Source organism: Balaenoptera acutorostrata, chromosome 1 (genome assembly GCF_949987535.1).
Source record: "Balaenoptera acutorostrata chromosome 1, mBalAcu1.1, whole genome shotgun sequence".
NCBI classification, from domain to species: domain Eukaryota; kingdom Metazoa; phylum Chordata; class Mammalia; order Artiodactyla; family Balaenopteridae; genus Balaenoptera; species Balaenoptera acutorostrata.
In genome coordinates this window covers 104335399-104356516 of record NC_080064.1, presented here as the reverse complement: position 1 = coordinate 104356516, position 21118 = coordinate 104335399, and the positions used below count along the sequence as shown (strand labels likewise).

The 21118-nt window shown below is 39.7% G+C and overlaps 1 protein-coding gene across 1 annotated transcript in view; it reads left to right on the top strand.

Annotated features, from left to right (window-relative positions):
* VTCN1 (V-set domain containing T cell activation inhibitor 1) overlaps positions 1–20354 on the top strand; it is a 28183-nt gene extending 7829 nt beyond the window's left edge. The window contains exons 3-5 of the mRNA XM_057552409.1: positions 3896–4241; positions 14571–14849; positions 20233–20354. Coding sequence (XP_057408392.1) covers positions 3896–4241; positions 14571–14849; positions 20233–20354 — 747 coding nt within the window. The remainder of the gene's footprint in view (positions 1–3895; positions 4242–14570; positions 14850–20232) is intronic.
* Positions 20355–21118: the final 764 nt, after the last annotated feature.

The window sequence follows — 21118 nt, the reverse complement described above, 5'->3', positions numbered from 1 at the left end:
AAGCATAGAGCTGAATAGCTCCATGGTCTGGTTCTGTAAGATCTACGAAGTCTGACAGCTTTCTTTCATTTTGTCTCATTTTTCTATTCCCTTTGGTTTTTCTGTACCAAGCTGGCAGTATATAATCCTATCTCTATTCCTGGCTTCTGTTGAGGTGGCTGTTAAGATCCTCACGAGTCGTACCTACGATCTCCTTATTAAATGGTTGTCCACCCTGAGTGCTGTCTTCAGAACCGTCTTCTCATGTTTTGCAATATGGATAGGCTGAGAACTTGCCAAATCTGCAAGTTGTGGTTCCTTTTTGCTTAACAATTCCTTCTCCAATTCATCTCTCTCCTTTCTCATATTTTAGCATAAGCAGTCAGGAGTAACCAAGCCTCTCTTTCAACACTTTGCTTAGAAATCTCCTCAGCTAAATATCCAACTTTATCACTCACAAGTTTTACCTTCCACAAAACACTAGAACACAATTCAGCCAAGTTCTTATGCCATTTTCTAACAAGGATTGTTTCCCTCCAGTTTCCGATAACATATTCCTTATTTCCCATCTGAGATCTCACCAGAATCGCCCTTAACATGCACATTTCTAGCATGCACCTCAAAACTCTTCCAGCCTCTACCCATTACCCAGTTCCAAAACTTCCTCCACATGCTTAGGTACTTATTACAGCAGTACCCCACTTCTTGGTACCAGAATTTATATGTCAGGTTCTCCAGAGAAACAGAACCAATAGGGTGGAGGTATAGGGAGAAAGGGAGTGAGAGGCAGAGAGAGAGGGAGATTTAGAAAGAATTGACTCACATGATTATGGACTCTGAGAAGTCCTAAGATCTGCAGGCAGCAAGCTGGAGACCCAGACAGTTTAGTTCCAGTCTGAGCCCAAAGGCTTGAGAACCAGGAGAGCCAATGGCGTAGTTCCGGCCCAAAAGCTGGCAGGCTCAAGATCCAAAGAGAGACAATGTTTCAGTTCAAGTCTGAAGGCAGGGAAAGACTTGTGTCCCAGCTCAAAGGCAGCACAAGTTCCCTCTTGCTCAGCCTTTTGGTTCTATTTAGGTCTTTAACTGATTGGATGAGGCCCACCCACATTAAGAAGGGTGATCTGCTTTACTGATTCAAATATTAATCTCCTTCAGAGACACACCCAGAACGTCTGACCAAATATGTCTGGGCACTCTGTAGCCCAGTCAAGCTGACACATAAAATTAACCATCAAAGCGTAATGGGGGGGCTTCCCTGGTGGCGCAGTGGTTGAGAGTCTGCCTGCTGATGCAGGGAACACGGGTTCGAGCCCTGGTCTGGGAGGATCCCACATGCCGCGGAGTGAGTAGGCCCGTGAGCCACAACTACCGAGCCTGCGCGTCTGGAGCCTGTGCTCCGCAACAAGAGAGGCCACGATAGTGAGAGGCCTGCGCACCGCGATGAAGAGTGGTCCCCGCTTGCCGCAACTAGAGAAAGCCCTCGCACAGAAACGAAGACCCAACACAGCCAAAAATAAATAAATTAATTAATTAATTTTTAAAAAAAGTGTTATAGGACTTACAAATATGATTAAGACATTTTTTTCCCTTGAAAAGCTTACAAATTAGTGCCAGAGACAGACTACAGACAAGGTAGAGGGAGACAGATGCTATAATAAAGGCAAAGAAACGTGTTCAGGAAGAGGAAAGAGACAATCTTTTAATTTCGGTTTGGCATATCAAAAGGGGGTTTCATGCGAGTCCTGCCATCTGAATAGCCTTGAATATAAGTAGAATTTGGATAACTGGTGATAAAGGAGAGGAGGGAACTATAAATTGTAGGTGCACAATGCACAGTGTGTGAAGATGCATAGTATAATTATAACCAGTACTAGCCTGCAATGTCTTGGATATCAATCTGTCAAGTAAAAACAATTAAAAAGCAAATTAAATCTTGAAAGCAGTGTTCAATAAAATGCCAAGGCAGGGGATGGGGTGTGTCGCATTCATATTACACAGCTAAACTTCCTACTACCTTCTTTCATAACTTTTCTCCCAAATCTCCCACATGAATGGCCAAGCATGGCAGCTACTCCAAAGCCTCTCTTCCCCTCTACTCTACAACCTCCAAAACATCCTCCCAGCACAGCCTATGCACAGGTTTTTTCCTCTGCCTCGTTTTTACTGGTACTTTTTCTTCCATCAGTAACTCTCTGTTCTTTATAATATAAATTCATCTAGCTTGCTTCTCCAGTTCTGTCCCTCATCCATTACCTTCATCTACTTTATAAAAGCCTAGGAGCTAATAAGACAATTCCAACCCCTTATGGGCTGGAAGACACAAGATGCCAAGGATATCCCCTATGTTCATAATGTTTACCTCTTACATTTGAAAAATAGCAAGTGTGCTTTGCTTATGTATTTTTTCATTGAAAGCAGCAAATCAATAAATCACTTGATATGCAAAGACTACAATATAGACTTTGAAAGGATGTAGTGGGAAGTCTGGCTGGAAAGGGCTAATACCTATGGGCATTTCCTATGTGCCATGCAATATTTAACTTTGAAGGCCATGCTGTTAGTCTGAAGTTTATTCCACAGCCCTTGGGAGCAGTGGAAGATTAGTGATTAGGAAACTGACATGTTCGGATTGTACTTTAAGGTCTACCTGTAAGATTAATGCATGTGAAATGGGTTAGATGGAGGCAAAGATGAGAGGCAGGAATACCAATAAGGAAGCTGAGAAGTCCAGTTGAGAAGCGCTCAGCATCCATCATGTTGGACTTTCTTGGCTATAAGAAAGAGAGGTTTGTGCAGACCATTATAATATAAGGTGTTTGTTTAAAGAATACCCAGACAGTGGGACAGGAACTAGACCAGAAAACCCTCAGAATCTAAGGCAGCTCTGGGGATGGGGGACTCTCTTCACCTTTTCCTCTCATGGTCTCTCCCCCACACTTCCTTGGGTCTCTTCCACTCTCTTCTTGGGCTCAAAGACCCATCCTCTCCTTACCTTCACATCCAAACCACAGAAGGAGACTCTCAAGAATATTCAGTTAATTAAAGCACCCCTGTAGGCATCCCCCGTCAGCAGCCTCCAGTACAGAGAGAAGAGCTGGTCAATCCTTTACAGACTGAGTGGGCTGTCAGCTGGGCAAGTGGGGAAGAGGCAGTGGATGTGGCTGTCACCATAATTAATACTTGTACTTGTTATATGTTCGGCGAGAAGGGTGTGACTTCTATCTGAGGCCAAAAATCAATTTAATTAAGTATCATTCTTCATTATGCCGTAGCTAGCACTCTGACCTTGACCAAATCACTTCTATTCTCTATGCCTTCGTTTCTTCATCATTCAAGTGGAGATAAAAGTAACAGCACTTTAGAATTTAGCATTCTTCAGAATTATTAGCCATATTTAGTTAACGTGAGGTTTCACGTCTGTGCCATTTCTGGGTAACTAAGAATAACAATACCTTATATGTGTAATTACAGTTTGCAAATCAAGTTCACATCCATTTGATTTGATCCTCACAAGAGCTCTTTACGGTAGGTAAGACAGATATCATTACCTCCATTTTTCTGAGATCCAGAGATGTAGTCAAGGTCACGTAGCTCTTAAGTGACAAAACCAGGATCTGAATTCCCATCTTTAAAACCCAAGTCCAATACGTTCTCCTCTTATTTGGTCTCAAAGTTTCAGTTTCTTGGTCTCAAAAAGTGTAGCTTTTTTATCTGCTAGTGGCAGATCTGCTGTAGGTATCAAAACTATTGTCTTAATACTCTTTCTATTCTTATGTCTTATTTTTTCATGCCTCTCCTGTTTTGTATATTTCTAATTTATTACAGAAGTCCCTGTTTGGCTTTTTAGTAATGAAGGATTTGGTTGTAGATGTTCCAAAGCTTCCCTTGGCATTGACCCCTGTTTCCTGAATTGTAGGGAGACACTCCATCAGTCACTACTCTCACCTCAGCTGGGAACATTGGGGAGGATGGAATCCTGAGCTGCACTTTTGAACCTGACATCAAACTTTCTGATATCGTGATACAGTGGCTGAAGGAAGGTGTTATGGGCTTGGTCCATGAGTTCAAAGAAGGCAAAGATGACCTGTCGGACCAGGATGAAATGTTCAGAGGTCGGACAGCAGTGTTTGCTGATCAAGTAATAGTTGGCAATGCCTCTCTGAGGCTGAAAAATGTGCAACTCACAGATGCTGGCACCTATAAATGTTACATCATCACTTCTAAAGGCAAGGGGAATGCTAACCTTGAGTATAAAACTGGAGGTAAGTTACTTTGGAAGAGAGGGAAAGAAGGTGCCAGAAGATATTTGAGACTAGAGAGTGTGAATTGCTGATGAAATGTCATATTATGCTCATGAGTGATTAATATCAGACAAAGACCATCCAAATTCTGCTAGCAGCCATCCTTGCTGTCCAAGACCCACACCAACTCCGTAAGTCACCCACTATAATATTAGGTCTTAAAATCTTTTGTTCAGGACTCTAGCCTCTTCTGAATTTTCTCATATATTCCCTGAAATATTTTGCCAGAATATGTTTTCTCCATCAGTAGCTCTCTGTTCTTTCCCTTTGGTCTTGCTAGTGAGAGAAGACTATAATCTGGTCTGAGACTTTTCTGTGCTAAGTAGGCCCTAGCCCAAGTCTGAAATCAGTATCTCCAGGGACTCACGACAGTGGAACCCATTATAGGAGAAGTTCAAAGGTAACTGACCAAAACAATATTGGCCTATAAACTCACTAGTCCTCCTCCAATGAAATCCATGCTTTCTTACCAACTAAATTTAACATATTTTCTGAATTTATGTACAAGGGACTCAGATATTGGAAGGAGTAAAAAGATGATTAAGAAAACAAAGATAATTGTCCTTCCTTCTGTAGAGCTGAGAGTGTAGAGCTTATAGAGTTGAGGGTCAGGGCAGAGATAAGAAACATATGTAAATAAGAAACATGTAGATAAGAAACATATCTACAATAATTGGTAAAATGTATTAAATGTTTTAAGAGAAAATATAAATAGAGTGATTTGGGGATTCAGAGGAAGAAAGAGATCATATCCAAATGCATAGGGAGGAAAGGGGCAGGAAGGCCCCCATGGAGAGAATTTGACATTTGGGAGGAGCCTTGAAGGATAGGCAGAAAGTATCCTGAGGCGTCCCAGGCTAAGCTAGCCTGCACAGGTCTTTCTTGGACCCCTCATAATATGTGTATGTAGTGGTTTGAATCATAGATCTAGTCAGACCTAGGCACATACAGTGGCGTGGGCAAGGCAACCTCACTGAGCCTCAGCTTCTTTATCTTAAAATAGGGATTAAAAAAGTCAGGTCAAAGGGACACTGGGGCCAACTGAAAGGGCTTCCCATGGCAAAGCTGGAACCATTTGAGCAACAAAATAAACAATATAGTATTAAATTATAACTAAGCATAAAATAAATACATGAGTCCATACTTATATGAGGGAGATGAAACAAATCTTCTTTATAGATGAATTCCAAATAATGTATTTACATCTCTCCCCCTCCAGGAGGTGGAGCTTAGAACTTACCCCTCCCTGACTACCGCACTTAGGGTGTGTTAGACTTAGTGAAGTCCAGCTTCCAAAGAAACCTGGCAAACACAGACTCAGCCAGGTGATCTAAGTTAACATCCCCATGATAAATCATGTTAATAGCATGCACTCTCTCATGTGACATGATGAGAAGGGCACTTTTACTTCTATAGTTTTCCTCTCCAAAACCCATAATCTCAGTCTAATCTTGAGAAAAACATCAGACAAATTACAATAGAGGGCATTCTACAAAATACCTGGCCAGTACTCCTCAAAACTGTCAAGATCATGCAAAACGTGGAAAGATTGAAAAACTGTCACAGACCAGAGGAATCTAAAAAGACATGACAAATAAATGCAATGTGGTATTCTGGATGGGATCCTGGGATATAAAATGGACATTAGTGGAAAAGCTGGTAAAATCCAAATAAAGGCTGGAGTTTAGTTAATAGTAATATACGGATAGAGATTAACCAAGATGGCGGAGTAGAAGGACGTGCTCTCACTCCCTCTTGCGAGAGCACCAGAATCACAACTGGCTGCTGGACAATCATTGACAGGAAGACCCTGGACTTCACCAAGGAGGACACTTCACGTCCAAGGACAGAGGAGAAGCCACAGTGAGACGGTAGGAGGGGCTCAATCAGAGTAAAATCAAATCCCATAACTGCTGGGTGGGTGACTCACAGACTGGCGAACACTTATACCACAGAAGTCCACCCACTGGAGTGAAGGTTCTGAGCCCCACCTCAGGCTTCCCAACCTGGGGGTCCGGCAAAGGGAGGAGGAATTCCTAGAGAATCAGACTTTGAAGTCTAGTGGGAATTGATTGCAGGACTGTGACAGGACTGGGGGAAACAGAGACCCCACTCTTGGAGGGCACACACAAAGTAATGTGTGCATCGGGACCCAGGGGAAGGAGCAGTGACCCTGGGGGAGACTGAACCAGACGTACCTGCTGGTGTTGGGGGGTCTCCTGCAGAGGCGAATGGTGGCTCTGTTTCACCGTGGGGATAAGGACACTGGCAGCAGAGGTCCTGGGAAGTTCTCCTTGGCGTGAGCCCTCCCAGAGTCTGCCATTAACCCCACCAAAGAGCACGGGTAGGCTCCAGTGTTGGGTTGCCTCAGGCAAAACAACCAACAGGGAGGGAACCCAGCCCCACCCATCAACAGTCAAGTGGATTAAGGTTTTACTGGGCTCTGATCGCCACAGCAACAGGGAGGGAACCCAGCTCCACCCATCAACAGTCAAGTGGATTAAGGTTTTACTGAGCTCTGACCGCCACAGCAACAGTCAGCTCTACCCACCACCAGAGCCTCCCATCAAGCCTCTTAGATAGCCTCAACCACCAGAGGGCAGACAACAGAAGCAAGAAAAACTACAATCCTGCAGCCTGTGGACCAAAAACCACAGTTACAGAAAGACAGAGAAGATGAAAAGGCAGAGGGCTATGTACCAGATGAAGGAACAAGAAAAAACCCCAGAAAAACAACTAAATGAAGTGGAGATAGGCAACCTTCCAGAAAAAGAATTCAGAATAATGATAGTGAAGATGATCCAGGACCTCGGAATAAGAATGGAGGCAAAGATTGAGAAGATGCAAGAAATGATTAACAAAGACCTAGAAGAATTAAAGAACAAACAAACAGAGATGACCAATACAATAACTGAAATGAAAACTACACTAGAAGGAATCAATAGCAGAATAACTGAGGCAGAAGAACGGATAAGTGACCTGGAAGACAGAATGGTGGAATTCACTGCTGCGGAACAGACTAAAGAAAAAAGAATAAAAAGAAATGAAGACAGCCTAAGAGACCTCTGGGACAACATTAAACGCAACAACATTCGCATTATAGGGGTCCCAGAAGGAGAAGAGAGAGAGAAAGGACCAGAGAAAATATTTGAAGAGATTATAATCGAAAACTTCCCTAACATGGGAAAGGAAATAGCCACCCAAGTCCAGGAAGCGCAGAGAGTCCCATACAGAATAAACCCAAGGAGAAACACGCCGAGACACATAGTAATCAAAGTGGCAAAAATTAAAGACAAAGAAAAATTATTGAAAGCAGCAAGGGAAAAACGACAAATAACATACAAGGGAACCCCCATAAGGTTAACAGCTGATTTCTCAGCAGAAACTCTGCAAGCCAGAAGGGAGTGGCATGAAATACTTAAAGTGATGAAAGGGAAGAACCTACAACCAAGATTACTCTACCCAGCAAGGATCTCATTTAGATTTGATGGAGAAATCAAAAGCTTTACAGACAAGCAAAAGCTAAGAGAATTCAGCACCACCAAACCAGCTCTACAACAAATGCTAAAGGAACTTCTCTAAGTGGGAAACACAAGAGAAGAAAAGGACCTACAAAAACAAACCCAAAACAATTAAGAAAATGGTCATAGGAACATACATATCGATAATTACCTTAAACGTGAATGGATTAAATGCCCCAACCAAAAGACATAGACTGGCTGAATGGATACAAAAACAAGACCCATATATATGCTGTCTACAAGAGACCCACTTCAGACCTAGGGACACATACAGACTGAAAGTGAGGGGATGGAAAAAGATATTCCATGCAAATGGAAATCAAAAGAAAGCTGGAGTAGCTATACTCATATCAGATAAAATAGACTTTAAAATAAAGAATGTTACAAGAGACAAGGAAGGACACTACATAATGATCCAGGGATCAATCCAAGAAGAAGATATAACAATTATAAATATATATGCACCCAACATAGGAGCACCTCAATACATAAGGCAACTGCTAACAGCTATAAAAGAGGAAATCGACAGTAACACAATAATAGTGGGGGACTTTAACACCTCACTTACACCAATGGACAGATCATCCAAAATGAAAATAAATAAGGAAACAGAAGCTTTAAATGACACAATAGACCAGATAGATTTAATTGATATATATAGGACATTCCATCCAAAAACGGCAGATTACACGTTCTTCTCAAGTGCACACAGAACATTCTCCAGGATAGATCACATCTTGGGTCACAAATCAAGCCTCAGTAAATTTAAGAAAATTGAAATCATATCAAGCATCTTTTCTGACCACAACGCTATGAGATTAGAAATGAATTACAGGGAAAAAAACGTAAAAAAGACAAACACATGGAGGCTAAACAATACGTTACTAAATAACCAAGAGATCACTGAAGAAATCAAACAGGAAATAAAAAAATACCTAGAGACAAATGACAATGAAAACACGACGACCCAAAACCTATGGGATGCAGCAAAAGCGGTTCTAAGAGGGAAGTTTATAGCTATACAAGCCTACCTAAAGAAACAAGAAAAATCTCAAGTAAACAATCTAACTTTACACCTAAAGAAACTAGAGAAAGAAGAACAAACAAAACCCAAAGTTAGCAGAAGGAAAGAAATCATAAAGATCAGAGCAGAAATAAATGAAATAGAAACAAAGAAAACAATAGCAAAGATCAATAAAACTAAAAGTTGGTTCTTTGAGAAGATAAACAAAATTGATAAGCCATTAGCCAGACTCATCAAGAAAAAGAGGGAGAGGACTCAAATCAATAAAATCAGAAATGAAAAAGGAGAAGTTACAACAGACACCGCAGAAATACAAAACATCCTAAGAGACTACTACAAGCAACTTTATGCCAATAAAATGGACAACCTGGAAGAAATGGACAAATTCTTAGAAAGGTATAACCTTCCAAGACTGAACCAGGAAGAAACAGAAAATATCAACAGACCAATCACAAGTAATGAAATTGAAACTGTGATTAAAAATCTTCCAACAAACAAAAGTCCAGGACCAGATGGCTTCACAGGTGAATTCTATCAAACATTTAGAGAAGAGCTAACACCCATCCTTCTCAAACTCTTCCAAAAAATTGCAGAGGAAGGAACTCTCCCAAACTCATTCTATGAGGCCACCATCACCCTGATACCAAAACCAGACAAAGACACTACAAAAAAAGAAAATTACAGACCAATATCACTGATGAATATAGATGCAAAAATCCTCAACAAAATACTAGCAAACAGAATCCAACAACACATTAAAAGAATCATACACCACGATCAAGTGGGATTTATCCCAGGGATGCAAGGATTCTTCAATATACGCAAATCAATCAATGTGATACACCATATTAACAAATTGAAGAATAAAAACCATATGATCATCTCAATAGATGCAGAAAAAGCTTTTGACAAAATTCAACACCCATTTATGATAAAAACTCTCCAGAAAGTGGGCATAGAGGGAACCTACCTCAACATAATAAAGGCCATATATGACAAACCCACAGCAAACATCATTCTCAATGGTGAAAAACTGAAAGCATTTCCTCTAAGATCAGGAACGAGACAAGGATGTCCACTCTCACCACTATTATTCAACATAGTTCTGGAAGTCCTAGCCACGGCAATCAGAGAAGAAAAAGAAATAAAAGGAATACAAATTGGAAAAGAAGAAGTAAAACTGTCACTGTTTGCGGATGACATGATACTATACATAGAGAATCCTAAAACTGCCACCAGAAAACTGCTAGAGCTAATTAATGAATATGGTAAAGTTGCAGGTTACAAAATTAATGCACAGAAATCTCTTGCATTCCTATACACTAATGATGAAAAATCTGAAAGAGAAATTATGGAAACACTCCCATTTACCATTGCAACAAAAAGAATAAAATACCTAGGAATAAACCTACCTAGGGAGACAAAAGACCTGTATGCAGAAAACTATAAGGCACTGATGAAAGAAATTAAAGATGATACCAACAGATGGAGAGATATACCATGTTCTTGGATTGGAAGAATCAACATTGTGAAAATGAGTATACTACCCAAAGCAATCTACAGATTCAATGCAATCCCTATCAAATTACCAATGGCATTTTTTACGGAGCTAGAACAAATCATCTTAAAATTTGTATGGAGACACAAAAGACCCCGAATAGCCAAAGCAGTCTTGAGGCAAAAAAATGGAGCTGGAGGAATCAGACTCCCTGACTTCAGACTATACTACAAAGCTACAGTAATCAAGACAATATGGTACTGGCACAAAAACAGAAACATAGATCAATGGAACAAGATAGAAAGCCCAGAGATTAACCCACGCACCTATGGTCAACTAATCTATGACAAAGGAGGCAAAGATATACAATGGAGAAAAGACAGTCTCTTCAATAAGTGGTGCTGGGAAAACTGGACAGCCACATGTAAAAGAATGAAATTAGAATACTCCCTAACACCATACACAAAAATAAACTCAAAATGGATTAGAGACCTAAATATAAGACTGGACACTATAAAACTCTTAGAGGAAAACATAGGAAGAACACTCTTTGACATAAATCACAGCAAGATCTTTTTCGATCCACCTCCTAGAGTAATGGAAATAAAAACAAAAATAAACAAGTGGGACCTAATGAAACTTCAAAGCTTTTGCACAGCAAAGGAAACCATAAACAAGACGAAAAGACAACCCTCAGAATGGGAGAAAATATTTGCAAATGAATCAACGGACAAAGGATTAATCTCCAAAATATATAAACAGCTCATTCAGCTCAATATCAAAGAAACAAACACCCCAATCCAAAAATGGGCAGAAGACCTAAATAGACATTTCTCCAAAGAAGACATACAGACGGCCACGAAGCACATGAAAAGATGCTCAACATCACTAATTATTAGAGAAATGCAAATCAAAACTACAATGAGGTATCACCTCACTCCTGTTAGAATGGGCATCATCAGAAAATCTACAAACAACAAATGCTGGAGAGGGTGTGGAGAAAAGGGAACCCTCTTGCACTGTTGGTGGGAATGTAAATTGATACAGCCACTATGGAGAACAATATGGAGGTTCCTTAAAAAACTAAAAATAGAATTACCATATGACCCAGCAATCCCACTACTGGGCATATACCCAGAGAAAACCGTAATTCAAAAAGACACGTGCACCCGAATGTTCATTGCAGCACTATTTACAATAGCCAGGTCATGGAAGCAACCTAAATGCCCATCAACAGACGAATGGATAAAGAAGTTGTGGTACATATATACGATGGAATATTATTCAGCCATAAAAAGGAACGAAATTGAGTCATTTGTTGAGAAGTGGATGGATCTAGAGACTGTCATACAGAGTGAAGTAAGTCAGAAAGAGAAAAACAAATATCGTATGTTAATGCATGTATGTGGAACGTAGAAAAATGGTACAGATGAGCCAGTTTGCAGGGCAGAAGTTGAGACACAGATGTAGAGAATGGACATATGGACACCAAGGGGGGAAAACTGCGATGAGGTGGGGATGGTGATGTGCTGAATTGGGCGATTGGGATTGACATGTATACACTGATGTGTATAAAACTGATGCCTAATAAGAACCTGCAGTATAAAAAAACAAACAAAACAACTAATACTAAACTTTCATTGGGTTATTTGTATGGAAATATGTTAATATAAATGTTTCAGACATTACATGAAATTTCTAAAAATCTTATATTTGTATTTGTATGGAAATATGTATGGAAATATGTTAATATAAATGTTTCAGACAGTACATGAAATTTCTAAAAATCTTATATTTGTATTTGTATGGAAATAGGTATGGAAATATGTTAATATAAATGTTTCAGACATTACATGAAATTTCTAAAAATCTTATATTTGTATTTGTATGGAAATATGTATGGAGATATGTTAATATAAATGTTTCAGACATTACATGAAATTTCTAAAAATCTTATATTTGTATTTGTATGGAAATATGTATGGAGATATGTTAATATAAATGTTTCAGACATTACATGAAATTTCTAAAAATCTTATATTTGTATTTGTATGGAAATATGTATGGAAATATGTTAATATAAATGTTTCAGACATTACATGAAATTTCTAAAAATCTTATATTTGTATTTGTATGGAAATATGTATGGAAATATGTTAATATAAATGTTTCAGACATTACATGAAATTTCTAAAAATCTTATATTTGTATTTGTATGGAAATATGTATGGAAATATGTTAATATAAATGTTTCAGACATTACATGAAATTTCTAAAAATCTTATATTTGTATTTGTATGGAAATATGTATGGAAATATGTTAATATAAATGTTTCAGACATTACAGGAAACGTCTAAAAATCTTATATGTTCTGGTATAATGTTATAAGTAATAATCCTAGTTATTACTTTAAAATGTATATCTCAGAAATAACTAATTTTCTTGTCAACTGCATTATTATGAACTTTCATCAAATCTTTAACCATGGTCATTTTTAAGTCTTTTGTCATTTACAGACAGTTCTGGGTGTACTCTGATGATTTTGCAAATATGTTCCTATAAAAGAGTTTCATCTTCAAGAAATTCATGGAAAAGACTCTGACAAGTACAGGTTTCTGGTAACTGACTGTACTGCTGAACTGAATGAATAAGCATTTTCAGAACTCTAATGAAAAACTGATGAACTCATAAAAGTGCTAACAAAAGATCAAGATGAAAAAAAGGAAATTAATTACATGGGACTGAGTGAACTGATGAGGATGAGTATAATTTTTGTGACTTTCTGTCTGAATTAAAAAAAAAAAAAAATCCCACAAGGACTCAGAGGAAAAGAATATACAAATCAATTTTCACTGCAAAGTAAAGGAGCTGTTACAGTGGAGGATTACTGGACTGAATGTCAATGTTATGACATAGTATAAGTGTGTTTCATGTTTGGTAATTGCAATCATTGTTGCTTTTGTTGTGGTCATCCATGTACAATGCTTGGTGTCAGTCTATCTATCTCTTGTAAAAATAAAATACAGTGTGTGTGTGTGGAAAAAAAAAAAAAAAAAGGCAAGCAATAACCACTGATCAAATAAAAAAAAAAAAATAGTAATATACGAATGATAGTTTCTCAGTTTTGACAAATGCATCATGGTTATTTAAGATGTGAATATTAGGGGAAACTGGGTGAGAAGTATACAAGAACTCTCTGTACTATCTTTGCAACCTTTCTGTAAATCTAAAGTTATTCTAAAATTAAAAGCTTATTTTGTTAAATGGGCACAATAATAGATATCCCTAGGACTGTTGTGAGGAACAAAAAAAAAAATAATGTCTGGAATTTGGTCCCTAGCACAGAGCACACCCTCAATAAATGGTGGTTCATTGTCATGTGCACTCAGGTTCCCACACCATCTCCCAGGAGCTTGTGCCCTGCCTGCTCCAAGTATGTGAGTCTCGTCTCTCCTGCTAGGCAGCAGGCTCTTGAAGGGCATGGCAAAGGCTTTCCTTCCACCTCTCACTCCACACTAGCACAGTCCTGGGCAAAGGAAAATGCTAAATAAATTAATAATTTGTATCTTGCCCTTTTGGCATCATAAACATTTTACAGGCCAAAGTCCAGGCCTTGACATTTTCTGTAAGTGTCTCTCTGCCTAGATAGAGGAGGAAGTTAGTCTTAAATTCAAAATGTACTTGCCTCTCCAGTGAGGAGAATTATCTTAAAAGAAAACAAATGCCTGTCTTTATTCATGGATACCAGGGCTGGGCAGTCTCTACCCAAGCAAACTTCAGATCCCCATGACGACAAGGCCTCTGTATGGAATTTCTGTGGGTAGGTGAATGCTGTTTGTTTCTTCCTTCTCCCTCCCAACCCTTTTACCCTCCAGGCAGAAAAATTACATAAAATTCAGGAGGCTTCATAGGTGCCTAGGAAAATAAATACCCAGTTTCCCTAACTGATAATTTTTTTGTGTGATCACTGGAACTCCTCTTACTTGGAGAAATTTATTTGTTGTAACAATTATACCTAGAACTTAGGTCCTTGGAGTTTGTGATATTGTCCAAAGTGTTGTGATGTATAGCAATACTATGAGCAAATCATTTTTTGCATCTACAATACGATGGGTCATACATAGACAGCCCACTGGGAAAGTACTGAGTCACTTCAATGTGTTTTTAAGACCTAGCACTTCAAAGTCTATATTGTCTTATCTGTCTGACCTTGACCCCTGCCCCTTTTTGACCTTCAACCCTGCAGCCTTCAGCATCCCAGAAGTGAACATGGAGTGTAACGCCACCTCAGAGAGCTTACGATGTGAGGCTCCCCGATGGTTTCCCCAGCCAACAGTGGTCTGGGCATCCCAAGTTGACCAGGGAGCCAACTTCTCAGAAGTCTCCAACACCAGCTTTGAGCTGAACTCTGAGAATGTGACCATGAAGGTTGTATCCATACTCTACAATGTCACGATCAACAACACATACTCCTGTATGATTGAAAACAACATTGCCAAAGCCACAGGGGATATCAAAGTGACAGGTGGGTTCCTTTACACGTTTGGTATGGGTTTATTGGGGTTATAATCTAGTGTAAACTAAAATCTAACTTCTTTAACAGATATATTATGTACCAGGGCACAGGAAGTTTCACAGAGATCTCAATCACAATTCCAGTTGGGATTGCATTATGTAAGAAGAAAACTAATACAAAACAATATTTATGGCATATAGGTCAAAGGTGGCAATTAGTTCTCATCTTGTATACCTTCTTACTGCCTGGAGAGCAATATTTAGGATTCTGAGGCCCTAACTCAGAAGGATTGGTTTGGTAAAGCAGTGGAGAAGTGATGATTATTTAAAATTCTTGATATATTCAGCTGGTGATCTACATCCCGAGTCCCCTGAAACTGGTTTGGGTCTATCCTGCCTTTCAGAAGACTTTTGATTTGAAGACTAAAGGTCTTAGAGTCTGCCTTAGTCCTTCTTATTCAGTCCTTCCAGGACTTGCTCAAGATCCCACTAATACTGGCACAAGATTAATCTGAAAGCTCCAGATTGAGCTGGCCTCCCAGGCTGAGAAGACCAGGAGCCAGGGAGGCTCAACACCCTAGTCTCCCTGCAGTGCTTTAGTATATTACAAAACCTAGGGTTGAGCTAGTGTCAAGGAAATGCATAGACTGAATTATGAATTTTAAAACCATCCCTGCTGGGGTTAAACTGAATTCAAGCTATAGGGGAAGGAGTATATCAGGAGAACCACTGTCTTATATCAAGCCTAGTACCAAACAGAATACCTTGCACGTTTTAAGTGCCCTTTAAATGTTTGCTGAATTTAACTGAATAAACCATATTTTCATCAGCTATTTTTTTTTATAATTTGATTTATTTATTTATTTGGCCGCATTGGGTCTTCATTGCTGGGCGCGGGCTTTTCTCTCTAGTTGTAGTGAGCAGGGGCTACTCTTCATTGTGGTGCACAGGCTTCTCATTGTCGTGGTTTCTCTTGTTGCGGAGCACGGGCTCTAGGCACACGGGCTTCAGTAGTTGTGGCACGTGGGCTCAGTACCTGTGGTGCGCAGGCTCTAGAGCGCAGGCTCAGTAGTTGTGGCGCACAGGCTTAGTTGCTTCGCAGCATGTGGGATCTTCCTGGACCAGGGATCAAACCCGTGTCCCCTGCACTGGCAGGTGGATTCTTAACCACTGCACCACCAGGGAAGTACCTCATCAGCTATTTTTTAATTCAAATTTATATATACAAAAAGGCAACCTATGGAATGGGAGAAAATATTTGTAAATCATATATTTGATAAGTGATTAGTATCCAAAATACCTAAAGAACTTCTATAATTCAACAACGAAAAAGTCAAATAACTTGATTAAAAAATGGGCAAAGGACTCGAATAGACATTTCTCCAAAGAAGATATACAAAATGGCCAACAAGTATATGAAAAGATGTTCAACATCCCTAATCATCAGAGAAATGTAAACGGAAACCACAATATCACCTCATACAATTAGAATGGCTACTAACAACAACAACAACAGAACAGAAAACAACAAGTGTTGGTGAGGATGAGAAGAAATTGGAATGCTTGTGTATGATGGTGAGACTATAAAATGGTGCAACCACTATAGAAAACAGTACGGGAGGTTCCTCAAAAAACTTAAAACAGAACTTCCAAATGATCTAGCAGTCCCATTTCTGTGTATTATGTCCAAAAGAACTGAAAGCAGTGTCTCAAAGATATATTTGTACACCCATGTTTACAGTAGCATTATTCACAATAACCAAGAGGAGGAAGCAGCCCCAATGTCCACTCAACAGATGAATGGATAAACAAAATGTGGTATACATACAATGGAATATTATTCAGCCTTAAAAAGGAAGGAAATCCTTTCGCATGCTACAACATGGATGAATTTTCAGGATATTATGCTATAAGTGAAATAAGCCAGTCACAGAAACATAAATATTGTTTGATTCTACCATTTGATTCTACTTATAAAGTATCTGAAGTAATCAAATTCATAGAAACAGAAAGTACAATAATGGTTACCAGGAGCTGGGGCCAAGGGGAAAGGATACGGAGTTGTTGTTTAATGGGTATAGAGTTTCAGATTTGCAAAATGAAAAAGTTTTGGAGATTTTTTTCACAAGAATGTGAATATACTTAACATTACTGAACTGTACACTTAAAATGGTTAAGATAGTAAGTTTTGTATTACGTTTTTTACCACAATAAAAAAAAGTATCTAATAAAAAATCATATATATGAGAACGAGAGAGCTCTTCTACTATCCTGTGAAACAAACTGGTGACTGTACCAATTAGAACACTTTTAGTGCCTATAACAGAAAACAATACCAACTGAAGCGTAAGCTAAAAGAGGGAATTTATTAGAAGGGTATTAGGATGTCTCATGAAACCAAGGACAGAAAGTGCAGTGTGGCTTCAGGAACAGCTGGATCCAAGAACTTAAATTCCATTCTTTGTCTCTCATTTCTACTTTATTCTCCTTGCTCTCTAATTTACTCTCTCTTGTTTTAGTCTATAGGGCAGAATATGGTTGCCAAGAGCTCCTACCTTTAAAAATCTCTCTCACTCAAGAGAGTAACTAGACTGAAGCTCAATCCCTCAGTCTAAGTCTATTGAATACATTCCCAGAACAGCTCATCTTGGGTCAGCTGCCCATACTTAGACCAATGAGGCAGTACCTGGATGGAAGGCCTTCCCAGAAGAGAAGGGGGAAATGAAGCATTAGGCATTTAAAACAATGAGTGTTAACAACAGTATTTCAGTTTAGATCTCAATTAAAAGCTCCAAACTAGGGGCTTCCCTGGTGGCGCAGTGGTTAGGAGTCCGCCTGCCAGTGCAGGGGATGCGGGTTTGAGCCCTGGTCCGGGAAGATCTCACATGCCCACTAAGCCCGTGCACCACAACTACTGAGCCCACGTGCCACGGCTGCTGAAGCCCACGTGCCTAGAGCCCGTGCTCCGCAACGGGAGAGGCCACTGCAGTGAGAGGCCCGCACACCGTAACGAGGAGTGGCCTCTGCTCTCTGCAACTGGAGAAGGCCCGCGCGCAGCAACAAAGACCCAACGCGGCCAAAAATAAATAAATAAAATAAATAAATTTAACAAAAAAAAAAAGCTCCAAACTATATAACTAATGTCTTCTAATAGAAACGGCAATAACCGAACAAACCACAGAAATTGGGCACAGCTTTTATTCAGTGAGCAGATTCTTTTTCCATACATGCTTATTGGATACATCAGAACAAGTGTTCCATGTACCAGTACTAGGACTATATCCAACTTTTAGAAGCATGACATAGCTCAAAATTAAGATAAAATAACATAATTCCTTCTTACCATGCACAAAGTAAGTTTTTAAACAACTGAATGAGGCCATGGGGTTTATATCCTGTGTTCTCTAACTATACTGCTAATTTGGGTCATTCATTCAACAAATATCTATTTAGTGCCAAATATATACAAAGTAATTTGTAAGTCCCATGAAATACTGAGATGAATAGCATAGTTGTCTTAAGAGAAGTTAATCAGTGTGGATACGGTACCCACAGGAAAGAGTAGTTAATTATGACTGTAGTGGCTCAATAGATGAGGAAGAGTTCAAGCTGGGTTTTGAAGAAAAAGAATGATTTTGATAGACTAGGAAGGCATGAAGTCAGAAGCCTATGTCAATGTCCAGGGGAGAAATTATGAGGGCCTTAACTGGGGCAGCGACAATGGGAAGGAAAGGTGGGAGAATCAAAAGTTAATGAAGAAAATAATCTACAGGCCTTGGTGACACAAACGTGAAGGACAAGAGAAGGAACAAGTCAAAAGGGGTCTGATATTGCTATCCAGGTTGCTTAGGAGGTTAGTAATGCTACCAACAACAAAAATGGAAATGTAGGAAAAGCAACATGTCTGGTAAAAAGATGAAGATTTTAGAGCTGTTGAGTTGAAAGTGCCAACTATGTACAAAGGTAGAGATGTCCAATGCTTAGCACATTACCCAGCATACACCAAGTCTGGGGGAGACTGCTTCATCCCTACTCCACATATTTCCTTCCATGGGAAGAGATTCCCACCAATGTAACCCTTCTAGTCTCTCTTCTCCCCTCTTTCACTCTTCCCCAGAGGAAGAGAAATTAACTTACCCTATTAGTGAGTTTATTAGGAGAAGCTGGGTATAAATAGCTCAGCTCCTCATTTTTCCTTTTCTCTCTAGCTAACCAGAAGTATACATTCTACTCTTCTCCTCTAAGCCGACAGTTTTCAGGGGTAGAATCTGCCCTTGTGGGAGGAAGCCTGCCCCAGTCTTGTGCTGCCTGTCACTGGGGAAGTCTGGGCTGCAGCCCACTTCCCTGCAGACAAAGCTTAATCCTTTAGTATCAGATTTATCAGGAGTAAAGGTGATTTTAGTCCTCCAGTTGCCTCACTTTGTCTCGCTCTTTAACTGGTTCAGAACTCAGCTGGGGAGGGGGTGTTCATTGGACTCCTTTGAACTCAAACAACAGGTGCTCAAAAATATTTGCTGAATAATTATATTTTTAACTGACATATAGTAGCAACTGTAAATACAGATGTGGAATTTAGGACAGAATTCGGGCTAAGGAGGTGGGTTTGGAAAATGATCAGCTTAATGGAAGTAATGTTTATTAGGCTTGAGTGGGGTTACTGTTATTGTCTTGACAGCTAATACCTACTGAACGCTTACTATGGTGCCAGGTTCTGTTCTAAGTGCTTTACGCGTATTAACTCATTAATCCTCACAAGAATCCTATGAAGTTGACTATTATTATTTTGGCCCTATTTTATAGATAAAGAAACTGGAGCACATATAGAGTAACTTGCCTAAACTTGCCTGAAGTCACACAGCTAGTAAGTATCAGAGCTGAAATGAGCTAAATGACATTGGACTGTCTAGGGAGAAAATAAAGAGTAATTTAATTTCTTCACTTCTGCCTTTCTTTACTTCAAAATGAGAACAATACTTTCTCATTACTCTGTAGTGGTGTGATGAAAGCCAATGACACAGAACCTGTAAAGGTCACTGCCTAGAGGGAAAAAAATGTGTCTGACACCAAGGACTGGCCATGGCTGTTGGTTTAGCCTATTCTTTACTTGGTAACCAATAGCAATGTGTTTATTGGAATCGTTTTTCATTTGGCTGAGTGCTCACTGGAGTGGACGAGAGAATGGAACTTCTTTGCAGAAAGGGAAAGCTCTGCTTTTAAGCTAGTTACAGAAAGGTAGAGAATGGGGTACAAAATTGCCCTCAAATTAGGGCACAAGTTATATTAGGAACAACCTGTTCTGTTTTTTGGGGGTATTTTTCTTTGCTAACCAGCCATGTGAAGAAGACATCCAGCTTTTCCTCTATGGCCCTGAACTTTTTTCTCTCCCTTTACAGACTCTGAGATTAAAAGGCGAAGTCACCTCCAGCTGCTGAACTCAAAGGCTTCCCTGTGTGTCTCTTCTGTTGCCATCAGCTGGGTACTCCTGCCTCTCTGCCCTTACCTGATGCTAAAATAATGCACCTTGGCTACACAGAAACATGCAGAGTCACTGGTACGACAGGTGAGATGAATCACGAATGGTGTGGGGGAGCAACTGTGCGTGTTTGTGTCCCTAACAGGAATCAAGCAGCTCCCAGCACCAGCCTCAGAGAGAAACATTTAATAACGTCAGGGCAGTAGGCACTATTTCCACTGCTATTGTGAAAGGTAAGCATTTGTTAACAAAGAGTAGAGACCTCATTGACAGACTTCCAGGAAAAACAACTCTATGCAATTCAAATATTTGTATAAATTCAAACATCTTTTCATTTATTGAGTCATCCTTGAAGGCAAACATATCTTATTGAAGAGAAAGAGATATTTGGCCCTGATCCATTACTCTGGATTTCACAATGAAACATCATGACATGAGCATAATCGCTCACGTAAGTGGCCTCCTCCCAGCCCCCCTCAACAAAGCCCCTGTTGACTGGAGACTTGACAAAGCACTCACCAACTAGCCCTCTTGCTAAGACTTCCCACTCTCACTTCAGTCCTCTGGCTCTAATTACTGGTAGGACATCTCTTTCTGAATATTCTTCTGCATGTGGAATTTGCATACAACTGAGCTTGTGAAGTTACAGTCAACACCACCACATTACTCAGTGGCACTGCCACCATGCACCGGGCTCACAACCTTAGAGCTATTTTTGTCCCCCTCTGTCCTTCAGGTCAATTTGTTACCAAGCTCTACAGTATTTGCCCATGTTGTCTTTCAGATTGACCCTAATCATCTCATGC